Source organism: Calidris pugnax, unplaced genomic scaffold (genome assembly GCF_001431845.1).
Source record: "Calidris pugnax isolate Ruff unplaced genomic scaffold, ASM143184v1 scaffold42, whole genome shotgun sequence".
Classification (NCBI taxonomy): Eukaryota; Metazoa; Chordata; class Aves; order Charadriiformes; family Scolopacidae; genus Calidris; species Calidris pugnax.
The window spans coordinates 1146950-1164882 of NW_015090920.1; the positions used below are offsets into that span (position 1 = coordinate 1146950).

At 57.2% G+C, this 17933-nt stretch overlaps 1 protein-coding gene across 5 annotated transcripts; it reads right to left on the bottom strand.

Moving 5' to 3' along the window:
- Nucleotides 1-6356: 6356 nt before the first annotated feature.
- LOC106892537 (placenta-specific gene 8 protein-like) lies at nucleotides 6357-16357 on the bottom strand. 5 transcript variants are annotated; one of them, XM_014949799.1, is made up of 5 exons: nucleotides 16293-16357; nucleotides 11502-11649; nucleotides 11155-11279; nucleotides 7083-7186; nucleotides 6357-6519 (listed from the first exon to the last, which is right to left on the bottom strand). In XM_014949799.1, coding segments are annotated over exons 2-5 (336 nt in total). In that variant the 5' UTR covers nucleotides 11608-11649; nucleotides 16293-16357; the 3' UTR covers nucleotides 6357-6518. The 5 variants fall into 5 exon arrangements, with proteins under 5 accessions (XP_014805285.1, XP_014805282.1, XP_014805283.1 ...); XM_014949796.1 differs by lacking the exons at nucleotides 11155-11279; nucleotides 11502-11649; nucleotides 16293-16357 and adding exons at nucleotides 8341-8465; nucleotides 8688-8856; XM_014949797.1 differs by lacking the exon at nucleotides 6357-6519 and having other exon boundaries at nucleotides 7079-7186.
- Nucleotides 16358-17933: the final 1576 nt, after the last annotated feature.

Here is a 17933-nt window from a genome sequence, read left to right on the forward strand (position 1 = left end):
TGAGTCCAACCACAAAAAAAAACCCCCAAACACACCCAAAACCACACCACACCCACCCACAAACAGACCCAACCCAACAATCTCGGGCACTAGAGCATGCCCTCAAGTGCCACGTCTACACCTTTCTGAAATCCCTCCAGGGATGGTGACTCCACCACCTCCCTGGGCAGGCCCTTCCAGGGCCTGACCACCCTCTCAGGAAAGTCATTCTTCCTCAGATCTTATCTAAACCTCCCCTGCCCCAACTTCAGACCATTTCCTCTGCTCCTCTCATGATTCCCTTGGGAGAAGAGGCCAACCCCCACCTCTCTCCACCCTCCTGTCAGGGAGCTGGAGAGGGCAAGGAGGTCTCCCCTAGGCCTCCTCTTCTCCAAACTCAACATGCCCAGTTCCCTCAGCCTCTCCTTGTAGGACTTGTTCTCCAGACCCCTCCCCAGCTTGGTGGCTCTCCTCTGGACACGCTCCAGCCCCTCAATGTCCTTCTTGTGGTGAGGGGCCCAGAACTGAACCCAGCCCTCGAGGGGAGGCCTCACCAGTGCCCAGTACAGGGGGACCATCACTGCCCTGCTCCTGCTGGCTACGCTGCTCCTGACACAGGCCAGGATGCTGGTGGCCTTCTTGGCCACCTGGGCACACTGCTGGCTCCTGTTCAGCCGGCTGTCCACCAACACCCCCAGGTCCTTTTCTGCCAGGCAGCTCCAGCCACTCTGCCCCCAGTCTGTAGCGCTGCAGGGGGTTGGTGGGACCCAAGGGCAGGACCCGGCACTTGGCCTTGTTGAACCTCATCCCATTGGCCTTGGCCCATCCATCCAGCCTGTCCAGGTCCCTCTGTAGAAGGTTTTTTGGTGTTTGGTGTCATCTGTGAACTTACTGCAGATGCTGCCGTGCCTGAGGGCAGGTTTTACGGGCAGGTGTGGTGGCTCTGCAGCGTCACTGGAGGGTTCACAGCGCTGTTCCCTGGTACTGCAGTGCCCCTAGGGAAGCTTTATAGTCAGGGCCTCCTGCTCCTTCTGCCGCCGTGTCCCGGGGAGGCCGCGCCGCCCTGGACCGCTGGGGGCTCGGTGCCACAGGAGCAGCGTGAAGCCCCCCCTCCCATCAGCTTCCCTCAGAAATCCCGCCCTCTCCCAGCACCCACCGCTGCCATTGGCTGCGGCAGTTACACCCTTTTTCAAATGCTCTGATCTCATTGGCTGGCAGCGCTGGCCACGCCCATCCCTTTTACCCCATCAGGCCCGGGAGGCCGCGCCCCTTTAATGGATGCCGCCATTTTATTCGGGATGCCGCTTTATGGCGCGGGCGCCGCCATTTTGCGGCGGGCGGCGGACATCCCTCAACGGCGGCACCGCCCGGGCGGGAAGGCGCTATCTTTTGGCGGCGTGATCCCAAAGGACAGGTGGCGCCCCCTCCCCACCGCCTTCTTGCCGCCTTCGGCGAAACAGGGGACACCCCTCCAGCCGCAGCCGCCGTGGAACGGGCCGGCGCGGGGTGACCCTCAGCCCGCCCCGCCCCTCCGCCTGGATTGGGCAGGGCGGGAGTGGGCGGGGGCCGGAGCTGGACGGCGCGACGATTGGTGGATGTGGAGACGGGCGGGGCGGGAGTGAGCGGGGCCGGAGCCGAGCTGAGCGGTGATTGGTGGGGTGGAGGTGGGCGGGGCCGGGTGGGGGCACAGAGCGCCTGCGCAGGGCGGCAGCCGCCTCAGTCAGCCGTGGCGGAGGGCGGGGATGGTTGGCGGAGGGTATGCGGTGCCGGCCGGGGAGCGTAGCGCTGCCGTGAGCCGGGACGGGAAGCAGCGGGAGTGGGGAAGTGCTGTCCGGCCGCTAGGTCTACCTTGTCGGCCCTGGTGGGAGTTCACTCTGCTGCTGGCCCCGCAGCTCCGGACCGGCGGCGGCAGGAGGGGGCTCGGCCTTGATCTCCCCGGGCGGAAACTGAGACTAGGCAAACTAGAACCGCGTCCTGTGGCGGGGGGGATGCTGTGCGGGGGCCTGGTCGTGGTGGGGTTGCGGGTGTGTCCCCGTGGCTGCTCCCTGCACCGGTCAGACGGTGGTGTCCCCGGTGTCTCTTGCGGCCAGAACGGGTCCCGGTGCCCGGACGGACGGGGAAAGGCCCCGGTTGCTGCTCCTCGGGGCTCGTTGGGGGCCGGGGGGGGGTGTCGCCTTGGAGAAGCTTGGAGGGGTGCTTCCCAGGCAGGGCTCCTCGCCGGGGATTGTGGCTGTTGTGCCCCGCGGTGGGGTTTGGGGTGTGTGGGAGGCGGTGCTGGGGAAATAAGTATAAAATAAAGCGATCTCTTGCCCCTGAGACGGGGCCCGGCTGTCCCTGCAGCGAGGGTGTCCACCCTCCCCAGCTCTCAAGCTCTCCCTGAACCTGGGGGGGGGGGGGCTACAGCCCTCCCAGCCACTGACAGCAATTTTCATACGGAGTTGGGAAACAGAATTTCCCTGCAGTGCAAGGGTTTCATCCCCATAACGAAGATTTTAAGTGCTGCATTTTTGGAACTCAAAACCCAGAGCAGGAGACCTGCACTTCTAAAGCTCAAAAATCAATCGAGTCCTGTCTTTTCACAGCATGAGAGCAGACTTAGTCCTGTGGTTTTGGAGCTCAGAAAAAAAAAAAAATAAATCACGTGTGCTGTGACTTAAATAGTAAGTTTTGTGTTTTCATTGCTTGAAACAGATTACGTTGTGCTTTTCAGGCCCAGAAAACAATCTCTGGGGAATGATTTTGGGTCTCAAAAGCAGAGTTAGAGCCCTGTGTTTCTGAAGCTCAGAAAAAAGTGTAAGCCCTGTGTTTTGGGAGCTCAAAACCAGGGGGCAAGTGCTGCGTTTCTGAAGTTCTGGAAAAGACTAAGTCATGTGTTTTGGGGGACTTGAAGGCTCAGTGAGCAGTTTTCAGCCCCCAAAAGAGAGGCTCGGGGGGAACTTTGGGCAGGCAGAGGTGTGTGGAATGGGAGAGTGTTGGGGGCAAGGCGGGCAGGGAAAGGGGGAGATGCTGCTGGAGATGGGGGTCCAGTCACGTTGGTCCTTGAAGTTAGGGAGGCTGGCACGCACCAAGCTGAACCCAGCGTCAGGTGGACAAAAGGTACTTTTCCTCCAGGTCTTCAAGTCAAGGTTGGTACAACCACTGGAATAGTTACTAAATAATATGTCGACAATGTACAATAATATTCAGGTGATGACAATGGTTGATTTACAACCTTGTCGAAAGCCTAAGCTGCTTTAATTAGTTTTTAACAAGAAGGAGCAGTTTTTAAGGCAGAGCTGTAATTAGGTGGACCTCGACAGATGAAGGGGGGGAAGCTTTAATTAGCTTGTAACAAGAGGGAGCTTCTGCAATGCAGAGCTTTAAGCATCAGGAGCATCTCTTCAGCATTGGCAGTAGCTGGAGCTAAAATAGCTCAGTGCTTCAAATAAATCTGATCTGAAACACCCACTGTCTGGAGCTGAAACGACTCAAAGCACAAATGTCCATCGGTTGGAGCTTCGTACACCTGGAGCTGTGAGACTGAGGAGCATCATTTATCTGAAGCAGCAAGAAGCCCGGCTGGCCCAGGCAGGTCTGCCCCCAACAAGGAACTCTTCCCAGCAGGGAGGTGAGTTGTTCACAGAATCACAGAATCTTCTAGGTTGGAAGGGACCTTAAAGATCATCTTGTCCAACCGTCAACCTAACTGACAAAAATAGACACCCGCACAACAAACAAGGAGCATCATCACTAAACCAGACCTCCCAGCACTACATCAACCCGTCTTTTGAACACCTCCAGGGATGGGGCCTCAACCCCCTCCCTGGGCAGCCCATTCCAATGCCTGAGAACCCTTTCAGTGAAAAAATTTTTCCTAATATCCAGCCTGAACCTCCCCTGGGGCAACTTGAGGCCATTTCCTCTCATCCTGTCGCCTGTGACTTGAGAGAAGAGACAGACCCCCACCTCTCTACACCCTCCTTTCAGGGAGTTGGAGAGAGCAATAAGGTCTCCCCTCAGCCTCCTCTTCTCCAGGCTGAATAACCCCAGCTCCCTCAGCCTCTCCTCATCATACTTGTTCTCCAGACCCCTCACCATCTTTGTCGCCCTTCTCTGGACCCGCTCCAGCACCTCAATGTCTTTTTTATGGTAGGGGGCCCAAAACTGGACACAGTACTCAAGGTGTTCTTTGGGTGGGGAGCCCAGCCTCTTCCCTCAGGGATTACATCCATGCCCTGTGCCCTTCTCTGCCTGGAGGTCTCTCCCAGGCCAACTCCCAAGGGCAGAAATGAGGTGGGTGTACCCCCCCCAGCTCTCCTGGGGCAGCCCCACTGCGAGAGGGTGCAAACACTGGGGAGGGACTGTTGGTTGGGGGGCTGTGGGAGCTCCCTACAGAGCAGTGACCACCCTTGGGCATTGCCTGCTCCACACCCGTGTTTGTGCAGCGTGGCCAGAAGCCATGCAGGACTTCCTGGCCCAACCAGCCCTGCTCCAGCAGGCCCTCGGCCCAGCTGCAGGAGCCAAGGAGGTGACCCAGTAACAGACTGGCCAAGAGGGACAGCTGCTGAGCCAGGAGCCCCAGGCATCCCTTGTGAGCCGGGGGACACAAACTGCAGTGACAAGAAGCAAGGAAACCATGCCAACAGCCAGCTGACCTTCCAACAACAGCTGCCCTGCACCCACTTAACCTGTCTACATCGAACAGGTCTAGAAGCAACATGGTACCTACCCAAGATGAGCGTCTCTGCTAGAGCTGCCCTGCAAAGATCCCCCTTGCAGGGACACCTGGCTGACTCCATAGAACTGTGACAAGGCTTCTCCTCCATCGTCCCCGCTCCTGGCAGTGGCTTGGTGAGCATCATGCCTGTAGGACCTCAAATAATATCTACAGGTAAGGGATCCTAAGTAGATAGAATCATATGGACTTGGAAAGGACCTCTGGAGATCATCTAGTCCAACCCCCTGCCAAAGCAGGGCCACCCAGAGCAGGTCCCACAGGAACGTGTCCAGGTGGGTTTGAATGTCTCCAGAGAAGGAGACTCCACCACCTCCCTGGGCAGCCTCTGCCAGGGCTCTGCCACCCTCACCCCAAAGAAGTTCCTCCTCATACTTGATTCACTCATTGTGACTTGTAGTAACTTGTAATAAACGCACAGAAGCAAAGCCTCTGTGCTGGTGTGCTACAGCATCCCGCAAACCTGGTGGTGCTTCGTACTCCTGAGGGTCATGTCACCCTCACAGGTTGTGGCAGTGGCAGATGCGCAGCCACATCAGCCTGGCCTGGGGCTGCCACAGGGACAGGGACAAGGGGCTGTACCCACCCCACAGCCCCAGCACGGAGGATGAGGTCCCCAGCAGGGCCACCCCTGCGCCCAGAAACCAACAGCCGACGCCACCACACACAGCAGGGTTTTCCTGAGGAACAAGCCTCCTCCAGAATGCTCGACCCCACTGGGTTCTGCTGTGTGACCCCTGGACCACCCCGACAGCAGGGCTGGGTGGTTGTCACTTTGAGCACTCATCAGGCGTTGCTCCTTGATGCTCCTTGGATGAGGAGAGTGCTGGTGCTTCTCCTGTCTCCTCGCTGCGCTGCCCCGGCGTTGCTTGCGAGGACGAGAGCCCTGTGAAGACCCAGGTTCTCGTGGGGGTCAGAGCTCTGGTCCCAGTGGCCCAACCCCTGTGTGTGTTGAGGGACAAGCAGGCCTGGAGAGACCCTGTGGTCAGGGATGGGCAAAGCTACAGGGTCTTGGCAGCCCCTGCCAGGATGGGGCAGAATGGGCCAAGGGGTAGGGTGGCCCCAACCAGGAATGACTGTCAGGGGACCCCAGAACAACCATCATGGTGGGAGGGGAGATGAGGGCAGGGGGTCTAGCTGGAGGCACGGGGCTCACCTGTCACTCCAGCACTCATGGTTGGGTGGCTTTGAAGACCTTGGCCCCGGGGAGCTCTCAGCGCGTCTGTGGGCTCGGGGACCAGCAAGGCTGTCGCAAAACCGGCCACCCCAAATCACAGGGCTGCCCACGCTGCGAGGGGGAGGCTCAGACCCACCATGCCTGGCAGGCTGTGGGTGATGGGGATCTGGGACCAGCAGAGGTGACCCAGCAGAGACAGGGATGGGTTCATGGCTCTCGTGCCTGTCCGAGCACAGGGTGGTGGTGTCACCAGCTCTGCACCCTGCCAGTGTCCATGGAGAAGCCGAGCTTGGCTTTTGTTTTTTTTTAAATATTTTTATCTTATCTTCTTCTGAACTTTGTGGTCTGGTCTCATCCCAGTGTGGGTCTGCAAGAGAAAGTCTCCTTTATCCGATAAGCTCGGCATTGCTCTGAGCACACAGCATACAAAAGTACAAGGCTGTCCTCTGGTGCTGCAGGAGGACACGAGAAATAAATACCACCACATGGGAAGGAAGACAAAACTCCGCTGTTTATTGCTGGTGTTACCCAGGGAAGGAGGAATCAACCACAGCCAAGACGAACCCCCCATGGTGCGTTCTCCAACGCTTGGGGCAGCGGTGACTCCTGCCCACAGCGGCTCTGAAGGGTGCAGCAAGGGTGGTGGCATCTACAATGGGATGAGAGAGGAGGGTCAGGGACCAGGGCCATGCCTCACCACAGAGAGAGAGAGAGAGGGAGAGTCTGTCCATCTGTGTCCCCCACCCTAGTACTGCCTGCCTGGCTGAGCTCAGGTTTTGAGGAACTTGAGGTTCAGGTTGGATACTGGGAAAAATGTTTACATGGAAAGGGTTATCAAGCCTTGGAATGGGCTGCCCAGGGAAGGGGTTGAGGCACCATCCCTGGAGGTGTTCAAAAGACGGGTTGACATGGTGCTGGGGGACATGGTTTAGCGATGTTTTTTTGTCAGAGTGAGGTTGATGGTTGGACTAGATGATCTTGAAGGTCCCTTCCAACCTAGATGATTTTATGGACCCTGAGCAGATCCCCCCCCATCCTTCAAGAGGTTCCCAGCAACGTTCTGCTGTGGGACAGGTCACCCTTTCACCTGGCCATTGCACCGCAGCAACCCTGGGTCTGAAGCCAGGCCTTGGTGGAAAGGGAGAGTCTGGGAGCCCACCTGGCTCTGTGCAGCAGTGACTTTATCAACCAGCACCAGAACACCCAGCTTACCAGAACGTGCCCTGCTCCTTCCTCTGGTTGATGTCTCTCTTCAGCTGGCAGAGCGCGCACAGGGGGCAGCACGCGATGGCAACCCAGTCATTCAGAATAGAACCCTGCAGAGCAAAGGGACATCGTATGAATAAACCCTTCCCACAACAGCTTTTAAGGCTTCCTCTTTTTAATTGTCAATGCCCCTGGGCAGCTCACCCCTGGCCACAGCATGGAGATACTTATGCCTGGTGAGGACTGGGATGAGAGGCTCTACAGAGGGACCTGGACAGGCTGGATGGATGGGCCAAGGCCAATGGGATGAGGTTCAACAAGGCCAAGTACCAAGTCCTGCCCTTGGGTCCCACCATCCCCCTGCAGCGCTCCAGGCTGGGGGCAGAGTGGCTGGAGCTGCCTGGCAGAAAAGGCCCTGGGGGTGTTGGTGGACACCGGCTGAACAGGAGCCAGCAGTGTGCCCAGGTGGCCAAGAAGGCCACCAGCATCCTGGCCTGTGTCAGGAGCAGCGTGGGGAGTAGGACTCGGGAGGTGATGGTCCCCCTGGACTGGGCACTGGTGAGCCCCCACCTCGAGGGCTGGGTTCAGTTCTGAGCCCCTCACCACAAGAAGGACATTGAGGGGCTGGAGCGTGTCCAGAGGAGAGCCACCAAGCTGGGGAGGGGTCTGGAGAACAAGTCCTACGAGGAGAGGCTGAGGGAAGTGGGCATGTTGAGTTTGGAGAAGAGGAGGCTGAGGGGAGACCTCCTTGCCTTCTCCAGCTCCCTGACAGGAGGGTGGAGAGAGGTGGGGGTTGGCCTCTTCTCCCAAGGGAATCCTGAGAGGAGCAGAGGAAATGGTCTGAAGTTGGGGCAGGGGAGGTTTAGATGAGATCTGAGGAAGAATGACTTTCCTGAGGGGGTGGTCAGGCCCTGGAAGGGCCTGCCCAGGGAGGTGGTGGAGTCACCATCCCTGGAGGGATTTCAGAAAGGTGTAGACGTGGCACTTGAGGACATGCTCTAGTGCCTGAGATTGTGGGGGTCTTTTGTGTGTGTGTGGTTGGACTCGGTGATCTCAGAGGTCCTTTCCATCCATGAAGACTCTGTGATGAGGCAGTGTGGTATGGAATTACCTCCAGGATGGAGATGTGTCCCTGGCTCCCTGCCTGCGGGGCTACCCATGCAACTCCCCGTTTCTGCTCTTCCTCTCAGGCCTCCCTTTCTCCTTCCCTCATCCCACACCCTGCCACCCAGCTGGTGGCTGTTGACCCCAGCCTGTCACTGACCGGGATGTTGTATCTGGTGCGGTAGAGGGTCCTCATGGCCACGCTGGGGCCGCACAGGCAGCACTCGCCCATGTCCTCGGCCACTTGGCACCCCAGGCAGGTGAAGCAGAAGGCTCCACAAAGACCTGCAGGAGAGCGAGACACGGGCTTGGCTGAGAGGTGCAGAAGAAGAGGGAGGGTGGAAAGCCTAGAGGGGGATGCAGACACCAGAGCTGTGCCTCCTGACCCCAGATGAGACAAAAGTAGGGTTTGCAGCGGGGGGGGACAATGGCACAGGAGGTGTGGAGGAGACACCAGCAACACATGGAGAGCCGAGGCCAGGAAGGAGGGGGTCCACAGCTACTCACACACGCCGCAGTCGGAGCAGCAGTCCATCAGCCCCGTTTGCCACTCGCCCACCCGCGGGGCGATCGAAATCTGGGGCTGGAAGGTGATGGCGTTGTTAGCAGCCATTGCCAGCAGCACAGGGTCAGGTCCCTCCGGGCAGTCTGTGGTCTGGAAGGAAAAGCCATCAGAGAAAGGTGCTGCAGGTGTTTCTGAAGGGGGGGTGTCTCGCTCAGGGTGCTGCATTCAAAGGCAGGGAGGGCAGCACAGGTCCCTGCAGGGTCCCCACTGCCAGGGCACTGCCACCCTCTCCAGAAATAGGGGGCACAGCTCTGCCAGGAGCTGCCACTGTCCTTTGCAGCAGAGCCCTCCCCAAAACCAGCTCCCCCACCAAAGGCAGCAGCACTTCATCCCCCTGCCTATGCAAGTATAATGAATCATAGAATGGTTTGGGTTGGAAGGGACCTCAAAGATCATTGAGTTCCAACCCCCTGCCCTGGGCAGGGACACCTCCCACCAGACCAGGTTGCTCCAAGCCCCATCCAGCCTGGCCTTGAACCCCTCCAGGGATGGGGCAGCCACAGCTTCTCTGGGCAACCTGTCCCAGTGCCTCACCACCCTCATAGTAAAAAATTTCTTCCTGAACAGAAGTTCTTCTGCTTCTGAGCCTCAGCGCTTCAACACTGATTCTCATCTCCAGTTCATCTTTCATCGTTACCTGCTTCAAGTGGTGTGTTGGGGATTTTTTTAACATTCACAATGTCCTAAAGCTACTACAGCTCAGTCCTAGCTTCCCCAAGCTCTCAGTAGTCACCTTAACCTTTGCTTTGTTCCCTGAAGATCTCAGCCTGTTCGCCTTCCCGTCTCCCTTCCTTCTTCACCTGCTTTCTTAGCAGGCTTCCAGGCAGTGGGTTTTCCTCCTCCCTTTCCATCACCCTAAGCCCAGTCACCAGTTCCCACCCCTCCTCCACTTGCCTCTCTGTGCCAGTGCCTCATCCTCATCTCTCTCTTCCTTGCTTCCCTGGGGGGGCCACCGTGGCACTTGGAGCCCCCCCAACTCCTGCCTGTCCTTCCCCAGTGAGGGCCTGCAAGCCCCTGAGACCGGCAGAGCTCCTGCTCTACAGCACCATCCCCAAACCCACCTGACCCATGGAACAACTCCATCTCCACCTCCAGGTGTGGCCCCTTCCCTCCCCACTGCTTCCTGCAAGGCATGGCACCACCCTCCACCATTCTTACTTCAGCATTGGAGCTTTAATTAAAAAAAAAAACAACAACTAAAACAAAGAAACTAGAGGATGCTCCCATAGGAGGTCCCATACAGACACACTCCCTGCCCTGTGCCCACACTCGCCACCACTCTGTTAAGCAGCAAAGGCTCCTCTGCTCCTTACAGGTCCCAGGGCTCTCTCCTGCTCCCAGCACACGGCCACACAATCTCAGCAAAGGACTCATCAAGCTCTACAGCAGCCTGAGCTTTGGACACCGTAACTCCAGGGAAGGGTCCCAGAGCAGCTCCCTGTGGGGGTGCTCTCCCTGTTTTTCCCACTCCTCCTCCCCACCCTCCATCCCCCAGGCTCCTGCTCGGGCCGTGGCCACCACGGCCACCACAACATCAGTTGTGACAACTTGCACCTGGACTTTGGGGGATGGCTGGCAACAGCAGCCAAAACACTGTCTGGAGTGGGCACCTAGATATTTTGTTCCCATGAGGATATGACTGTAGGTCAATTATCTCACTCTGTAAATAGTGGACAGCCCCAAAGCCCCAGGAGCTCTCCTGGATGGCAGCGACTCCACACCAGGATCTCCCCTTTTGTAAAGATGCTCGCTTAACATTCTGCTCCTTGAGGTTGAGAGATTCCTTGCCACAACAGGTTCTTGGTAAGTGACTGATAGCCTGCTAAACATCTCCTGGATGGCAGCGACTCCACACCAGGATCTCCCCTGTGGTGAGGACACTCACTTAAGGTTCTACTCCTTGAGGTTCAGAGACTCGTTGCTGCAACAGGTTCTCCATAAGTGACTAACAGCCTGATAAACTTTGAAATCTTAGCTAAGTGATATAAAGGATTGATTGCACAGATATAACCCTTTAAACATAAACCCTTGACCAAGTCTGGGACCAGGATTGGACCCACCCAGACTCCTCTCTGAGAAGGAGCTTAGAAAGGCAGGGGGTCCTTCCTGAACCTCCTGACTCCAGGGGAGGGTCTCCCTGACAGTGTCTGACCCTGTCCTCTGGGCAGTCAATAACAGAGTGGGCCTTGACATCGCATCTCATCAAACACTGTCACATTTAAGACTCTGTGATGAGGCAGTGTGGTATGGAATTACCTCCAGGATGGAGATGTGTCCCTGGCTCCCTGCCTGCGGGGCTACCCATGCAACTCCCCGTTTCTGCTCTTCCTCTCAGGCCTCCCTTTCTCCTTCCCTCATCCCACACCCTGCCACCCAGCTGGTGGCTGTTGACCCCAGCCTGTCACTGACCGGGATGTTGTATCTGGTGCGGTAGAGGGTCCTCATGGCCACGCTGGGGCCGCACAGGCAGCACTCGCCCATGTCCTCGGCCACTTGGCACCCCAGGCAGGTGAAGCAGAAGGCTCCACAAAGACCTGCAGGAGAGCGAGACACGGGCTTGGCTGAGAGGTGCAGAAGAAGAGGGAGGGTGGAAAGCCTAGAGGGGGATGCAGACACCAGAGCTGTGCCTCCTGACCCCAGATGAGACAAAAGTAGGGTTTGCAGCGGGGGGGGACAATGGCACAGGAGGTGTGGAGGAGACACCAGCAACACATGGAGAGCCGAGGCCAGGAAGGAGGGGGTCCACAGCTACTCACACACGCCGCAGTCGGAGCAGCAGTCCATCAGCCCCGTTTGCCACTCGCCCACCCGCGGGGCGATCGAAATCTGGGGCTGGAAGGTGATGGCGTTGTTAGCAGCCATTGCCAGCAGCACAGGGTCAGGTCCCTCCGGGCAGTCTGTGGTCTGGAAGGAAAAGCCATCAGAGAAAGGTGCTGCAGGTGTTTCTGAAGGGGGGGTGTCTCGCTCAGGGTGCTGCATTCAAAGGCAGGGAGGGCAGCACAGGTCCCTGCAGGGTCCCCACTGCCAGGGCACTGCCACCCTCTCCAGAAATAGGGGGCACAGCTCTGCCAGGAGCTGCCACTGTCCTTTGCAGCAGAGCCCTCCCCAAAACCAGCTCCCCCACCAAAGGCAGCAGCACTTCATCCCCCTGCCTATGCAAGTATAATGAATCATAGAATGGTTTGGGTTGGAAGGGACCTCAAAGATCATTGAGTTCCAACCCCCTGCCCTGGGCAGGGACACCTCCCACCAGACCAGGTTGCTCCAAGCCCCATCCAGCCTGGCCTTGAACCCCTCCAGGGATGGGGCAGCCACAGCTTCTCTGGGCAACCTGTCCCAGTGCCTCACCACCCTCATAGTAAAAAATTTCTTCCTGAACAGAAGTTCTTCTGCTTCTGAGCCTCAGCGCTTCAACACTGATTCTCATCTCCAGTTCATCTTTCATCGTTACCTGCTTCAAGTGGTGTGTTGGGGATTTTTTTAACATTCACAATGTCCTAAAGCTACTACAGCTCAGTCCTAGCTTCCCCAAGCTCTCAGTAGTCACCTTAACCTTTGCTTTGTTCCCTGAAGATCTCAGCCTGTTCGCCTTCCCGTCTCCCTTCCTTCTTCACCTGCTTTCTTAGCAGGCTTCCAGGCAGTGGGTTTTCCTCCTCCCTTTCCATCACCCTAAGCCCAGTCACCAGTTCCCACCCCTCCTCCACTTGCCTCTCTGTGCCAGTGCCTCATCCTCATCTCTCTCTTCCTTGCTTCCCTGGGGGGGCCACCGTGGCACTTGGAGCCCCCCCAACTCCTGCCTGTCCTTCCCCAGTGAGGGCCTGCAAGCCCCTGAGACCGGCAGAGCTCCTGCTCTACAGCACCATCCCCAAACCCACCTGACCCATGGAACAACTCCATCTCCACCTCCAGGTGTGGCCCCTTCCCTCCCCACTGCTTCCTGCAAGGCATGGCACCACCCTCCACCATTCTTACTTCAGCATTGGAGCTTTAATTAAAAAAAAAAACAACAACTAAAACAAAGAAACTAGAGGATGCTCCCATAGGAGGTCCCATACAGACACACTCCCTGCCCTGTGCCCACACTCGCCACCACTCTGTTAAGCAGCAAAGGCTCCTCTGCTCCTTACAGGTCCCAGGGCTCTCTCCTGCTCCCAGCACACGGCCACACAATCTCAGCAAAGGACTCATCAAGCTCTACAGCAGCCTGAGCTTTGGACACCGTAACTCCAGGGAAGGGTCCCAGAGCAGCTCCCTGTGGGGGTGCTCTCCCTGTTTTTCCCACTCCTCCTCCCCACCCTCCATCCCCCAGGCTCCTGCTCGGGCCGTGGCCACCACGGCCACCACAACATCAGTTGTGACAACTTGCACCTGGACTTTGGGGGATGGCTGGCAACAGCAGCCAAAACACTGTCTGGAGTGGGCACCTAGATATTTTGTTCCCATGAGGATATGACTGTAGGTCAATTATCTCACTCTGTAAATAGTGGACAGCCCCAAAGCCCCAGGAGCTCTCCTGGATGGCAGCGACTCCACACCAGGATCTCCCCTTTTGTAAAGATGCTCGCTTAACATTCTGCTCCTTGAGGTTGAGAGATTCCTTGCCACAACAGGTTCTTGGTAAGTGACTGATAGCCTGCTAAACATCTCCTGGATGGCAGCGACTCCACACCAGGAGCTCCCCGGGGGTGAGGACACGCACTTAAGGTTCTACTCCTTGAGGTTCAGAGACTCGTTGCTGCAACAGGTTCTCCATAAGTGACTAACAGCCTGATAAACTTTGAAATCTTAGCTAAGTGATATAAAGGATTGATTGCACAGATATAACCCTTTAAACATAAACCCTTGACCAAGTCTGGGACCAGGATTGGACCCACCCAGACTCCTCTCTGAGAAGGAGCTTAGAAAGGCAGGGGGTCCTTCCTGAACCTCCTGACTCCAGGGGAGGGTCTCCCTGACAGTGTCTGACCCTGTCCTCTGGGCAGTCAATAACAGAGTGGGCCTTGACATCGCATCTCATCAAACACTGTCACATTTACTACTGGTTTTATCACATTTACTACTGATTTTGTTAAATCACTGTTTCACCTTAATAAACATTTCACTACTTCTCTCTCAGGAGTGAAGTTGATCACTCCACCCACGACACTCCCTGGGGAGGTCCTCTCCAGCTGCCACGTCCCATGCACAGCCCATGGCCATTTCCACCGCGGGCGTTCTGGCTGTTCAGCCGAGCATCTTCAGACGGTTGGTGTCCTGCCTGTCCCTGCCCAGTTTTGACACGTTCTTCCTGCCTGCGCAGGGGTGACAGAGGGGTGATGGACAGGGGGGACCTGGGGGTACTCACTGAGCAGCCCTCCCCTCCCTGCCCTAGAGCTCCCAGCCCTTGTGTGACAATGGCAAGGGAGTGCCCGGGATACAGGGGAGGAGCAAAAAGAAAAATAGAGGAAGCATTTACATTTTGAAGGCAGGAATAGTGGCATTAATCCCTGTAAATGCTGTCAAAACACTGCAGAGGAAATGCGATTATTCTCGCAGGAGTATTACACATCTAGAGAGAATTTAGCATTAAACCCAAGTCTCCAGGGTCGTGGTGGGATAAATATATTACTTACACTCAGATGATGCCATCAAGTGCATTACAGAGTCAGAAGCACAGAATGACATGGGGTTGGAAGGGACCTCTGGAGATCATCTAGTCCAACCCCCTGCCAAAGCAGGGCCACTCAGAGCAGGTCCCACAGGAACGTGTCCAGGTGGGTTTGAATGTCTCCAGAGAAGGAGACTCCACCACCTCCCTGGGCAGCCTCTGCCAGGGCTCTGCCACCCTCACCCCAAAGAAGTTCCTCCTCATCTTTAGGTGGAACTTCTTATAGTCAAGTTTGTGCCCATTTCCTCTTGTCCTGTCCCTGGGCACCACTGAAAAAAGACCAGCCCCATCCTCCTGACACCCTCCCTTGAAGTACTTATAAGCCTTGATCAGATCCCCCCTCAGCCTTCTCTTCTCCAGACTCAAAAGACCCAAGTCCCTCAGCCTCTCCTCGTAAGAGAGATGCTCCAGGCCCCTCATCCTCTTTGTAGCCCTCTGCTGTCCCCTCTCCAGCAGTTCCCTGTCCTTCTGGAACTGGGGAGCCCAGAACTGGTCCCAGTGCTCCAGCTGGGGCCTCCCCAGGGCAGAGCAGAGGGGCAGGATGACCTCCCTCCACCTGCTGTCATTGCCCACAGCCGACACTGGAGAGACACGGGCTGTGGCACTGCATTAGTATTGCCTATTGCCAACAACAGGCAGCAGAGGGGTTGGTGGCTCTGCTGGCACCTCCTGCAGCTCCCTGTCCTTTAGACTGGCCTGGACACGTCTCTGTTTCATCCTCATCCTGACAAGGTCAGCCAACCCTTGTCCCCTGGTACCACAGGGAGATGAAAAGAGATGTCGAATTACGCCAGAGGAGGGAAGAAAGTCCATGCTGGCAGGCACCTTTGGAGCGAGTGCAGGCAACCCCCACCACTGGTGGGTGCAGGGGGCACCACGGTGGCCATCAGCCCTCGCCAGACACACCTCCTGCCTCTGCCCCAGCCGACTGTCCCTCCATGGTCAGACAGGTAATTCCTGCCACCTCTGCAGCTGACAGAACACCCCACGGCACCTCGAAATGGCAGCCCCTGAGGGAGCCTCCTAAGAAGCCTCCTAAAAGCCTCCTAAGAAGCAGGAGCCAGGGGAGGGGACAGACCACGGACAGGCTGCGTGGTGGGGACACCAGGCAGGGACAGCATGGAGGAAGAGGGGAGGATGTCCCACGCAGGGACAGGGATGCCCGGCAACAGGCAGGGACCACAGGACAAAGCACGGGTGGGAGCAGCAGCAGGAGAAGGTTTAGGGGCACGACCCCACCAGCCTCCCTCCTGTGCCAAAGGAGGTGCTCCCCCTCCACCAGATAACGAGATTAATGGCAGCCCACGGTGAAAACACAGCTGAGTGGTGCTCACCACCACACACCCCCCACCTCCACCATGACCTTTACAGGCAGGGCTGACCACAAGACTTTCCCTTCCCTTCCTCTCCCCAAGTTGGAGCACACCGTGTCCCCGTGAAGATGGAGGCAGGAGCCTGGAGAAGCCTTCCCTCCGTTCCCACCTCTCGAGAGGTGGCCCAGCACCCCCAGCACATCACTCGAGACCCCCCCCACATCTGCAGCTCCACAGCACCGCCGGCAGCGTCGGAAGGGCTGATGGGACCAAGAAGGGGGTCCTGAGGCACACAGAGAGCCACATCTCACCCATCACCGAGGTCACCAAGCGGCATTTTATCAGGGAATAGTCACACGGAGAGGTGGGACAGAGGGACGACAGAGCGCAAAAGCTGCTGTCCTTTACCTCTGCTGCCCACTCCTGTCAAGATGCCTGCAGCAGGCACGCTCTGGCTGAGCTCTTGAGTGCTGGTTTTGGGTTTTTTCCAGATAGAAAACATCACCTCCCTTTCCACCCCTTCCCCAGCAGCTCCCGTAGCTCCGCACCGCCACTCCCCCCAAAGCCAAGACAAAGCCGAGCCGTACCTACCCGCCCTGGTCCCCACAGACGTGTCTCCTGTTCCTGGTTCCCATCCTTTATATGCTCTGGGTGCTCCCCGCTGAACGAACTCTGCTCCCTCTGACTAACCCCGGCTGGCAGCTGGGCTGCTGCTTTGCGCAATTGTGGCTTCCCGTCCCGAGGGCCAACCTCCTCGCCTTTCCCCACCCCAGCATCCTGCAGGACCAAGGGCTCCATGGGACAACCCCGCTTTCAGGAGTGGTTTTCAGCCAGGGAGAGTTTGTTTTCAGGCTCCTGCCCTGCCTTAAGCCATGTGCCACCCGAGGTGCAGTGCCTCTCCTCCATTAAGCCCCAGGAACCGAGTGTAACTGGTGGTCAGTGGGGTAACTTGGTGGTCCAAGTTGAATCCAGCTGGTGGCTGGTCACAAGTGGTGTTCCTCGGGGGTCAGTGTTGGGACCATTTCTATTTAATGTCTTTAGTGATGATAAGGACAGAGTGGGTCATCAGTAAGTTCTCAGATGACTCCAAGTTAAGCGGGAGTGTTTACAGAATCATAGAATGACATGGGGTGGGAAGGGACCTCCGGAGATCATCTAATCCAACCCCCTGCCAAAGCAGGTCCACCCAGAGCAGGTCCCACAGGAACGTGTCCAGGTGGGTCTGAATGTCTCCAGAGAAGGAGGCTCCACCACCTCCCTGGGCAGCCTCTGCCAGGGCTCTGCCACCCTCACAGCAAAGAAGTGCCTCCTCATCTTTAGGTGGAACTTCTTACATTCAAGTTTGTGCCCATTTCCTCTTGTCCTGTCCCCTGCACCACTGAAAAAAGACTGACCCCATCCTCCTGACACCCTCCCTTGAAGTATTTATAAGCCTTGATCAGATCCCCCCTCAGCCTTCTCTTCTCCAGACTCAAAAGACCTAAGTCCCTCAGCCTCTCCTCGTAAGGGAGATGCTCCAGGCCCCTCATCCTCTTTGTAGCCCTCTGCTGTCCCCTCTCCAGCAGTTCCCTGTCCCTCTGGAACTGGGGAGCCCAGAACTGGTCCCAGTGCTCCAGCTGGGGCCTCCCCAGGGCAGAGCAGAGGGGCAGGATGACCTCCCTCTACCTGCTGGTCATATTCTTCTTGATGCACCCCAGGATGCCATTGGCCTTCTTGGCCACAAGGGCACATTGTTGGCTCATGGGCATCCTGTTGTCCACCAGGACTCCTAGGTCAGTTGATCTACATGAGGACAGGGAGGCTCTACACAGAGACTTGGATAGACTGGATCGATGGGCCAACATTAATGGTAGGAGCCTCAACAAGGCCAAGTGCCAGGTCCTGCACTTGGGCCACACCAACCTCATGCAGTGCTACAGGCTGGGGGAAGTGTGGCTGGAGCTGCCTGGCAGAAAAGGACCTGGGGGTTCTAATTGACCAGAGACTGATTATGAGCCAGCCGTGTGCCCAGGTGGTCAAGAAAGCCAATGTCATCCTGGCTTGGATTAGAAATAGTGTGGCCACCAGAAGTAGGGAGGTGATTGTCCCCCAGTACTCAGCACTGGTGAGGCCACACCTGGAGTACTGTGTCCAGTTTTGGGCACCTCAATCCAAGAGAGACATGGAGGTGCTGGAGTGCGTGCAGAGGAGGGCAATGAAGCTGGTGAAGGGTCTGGAGAAGAAATCTT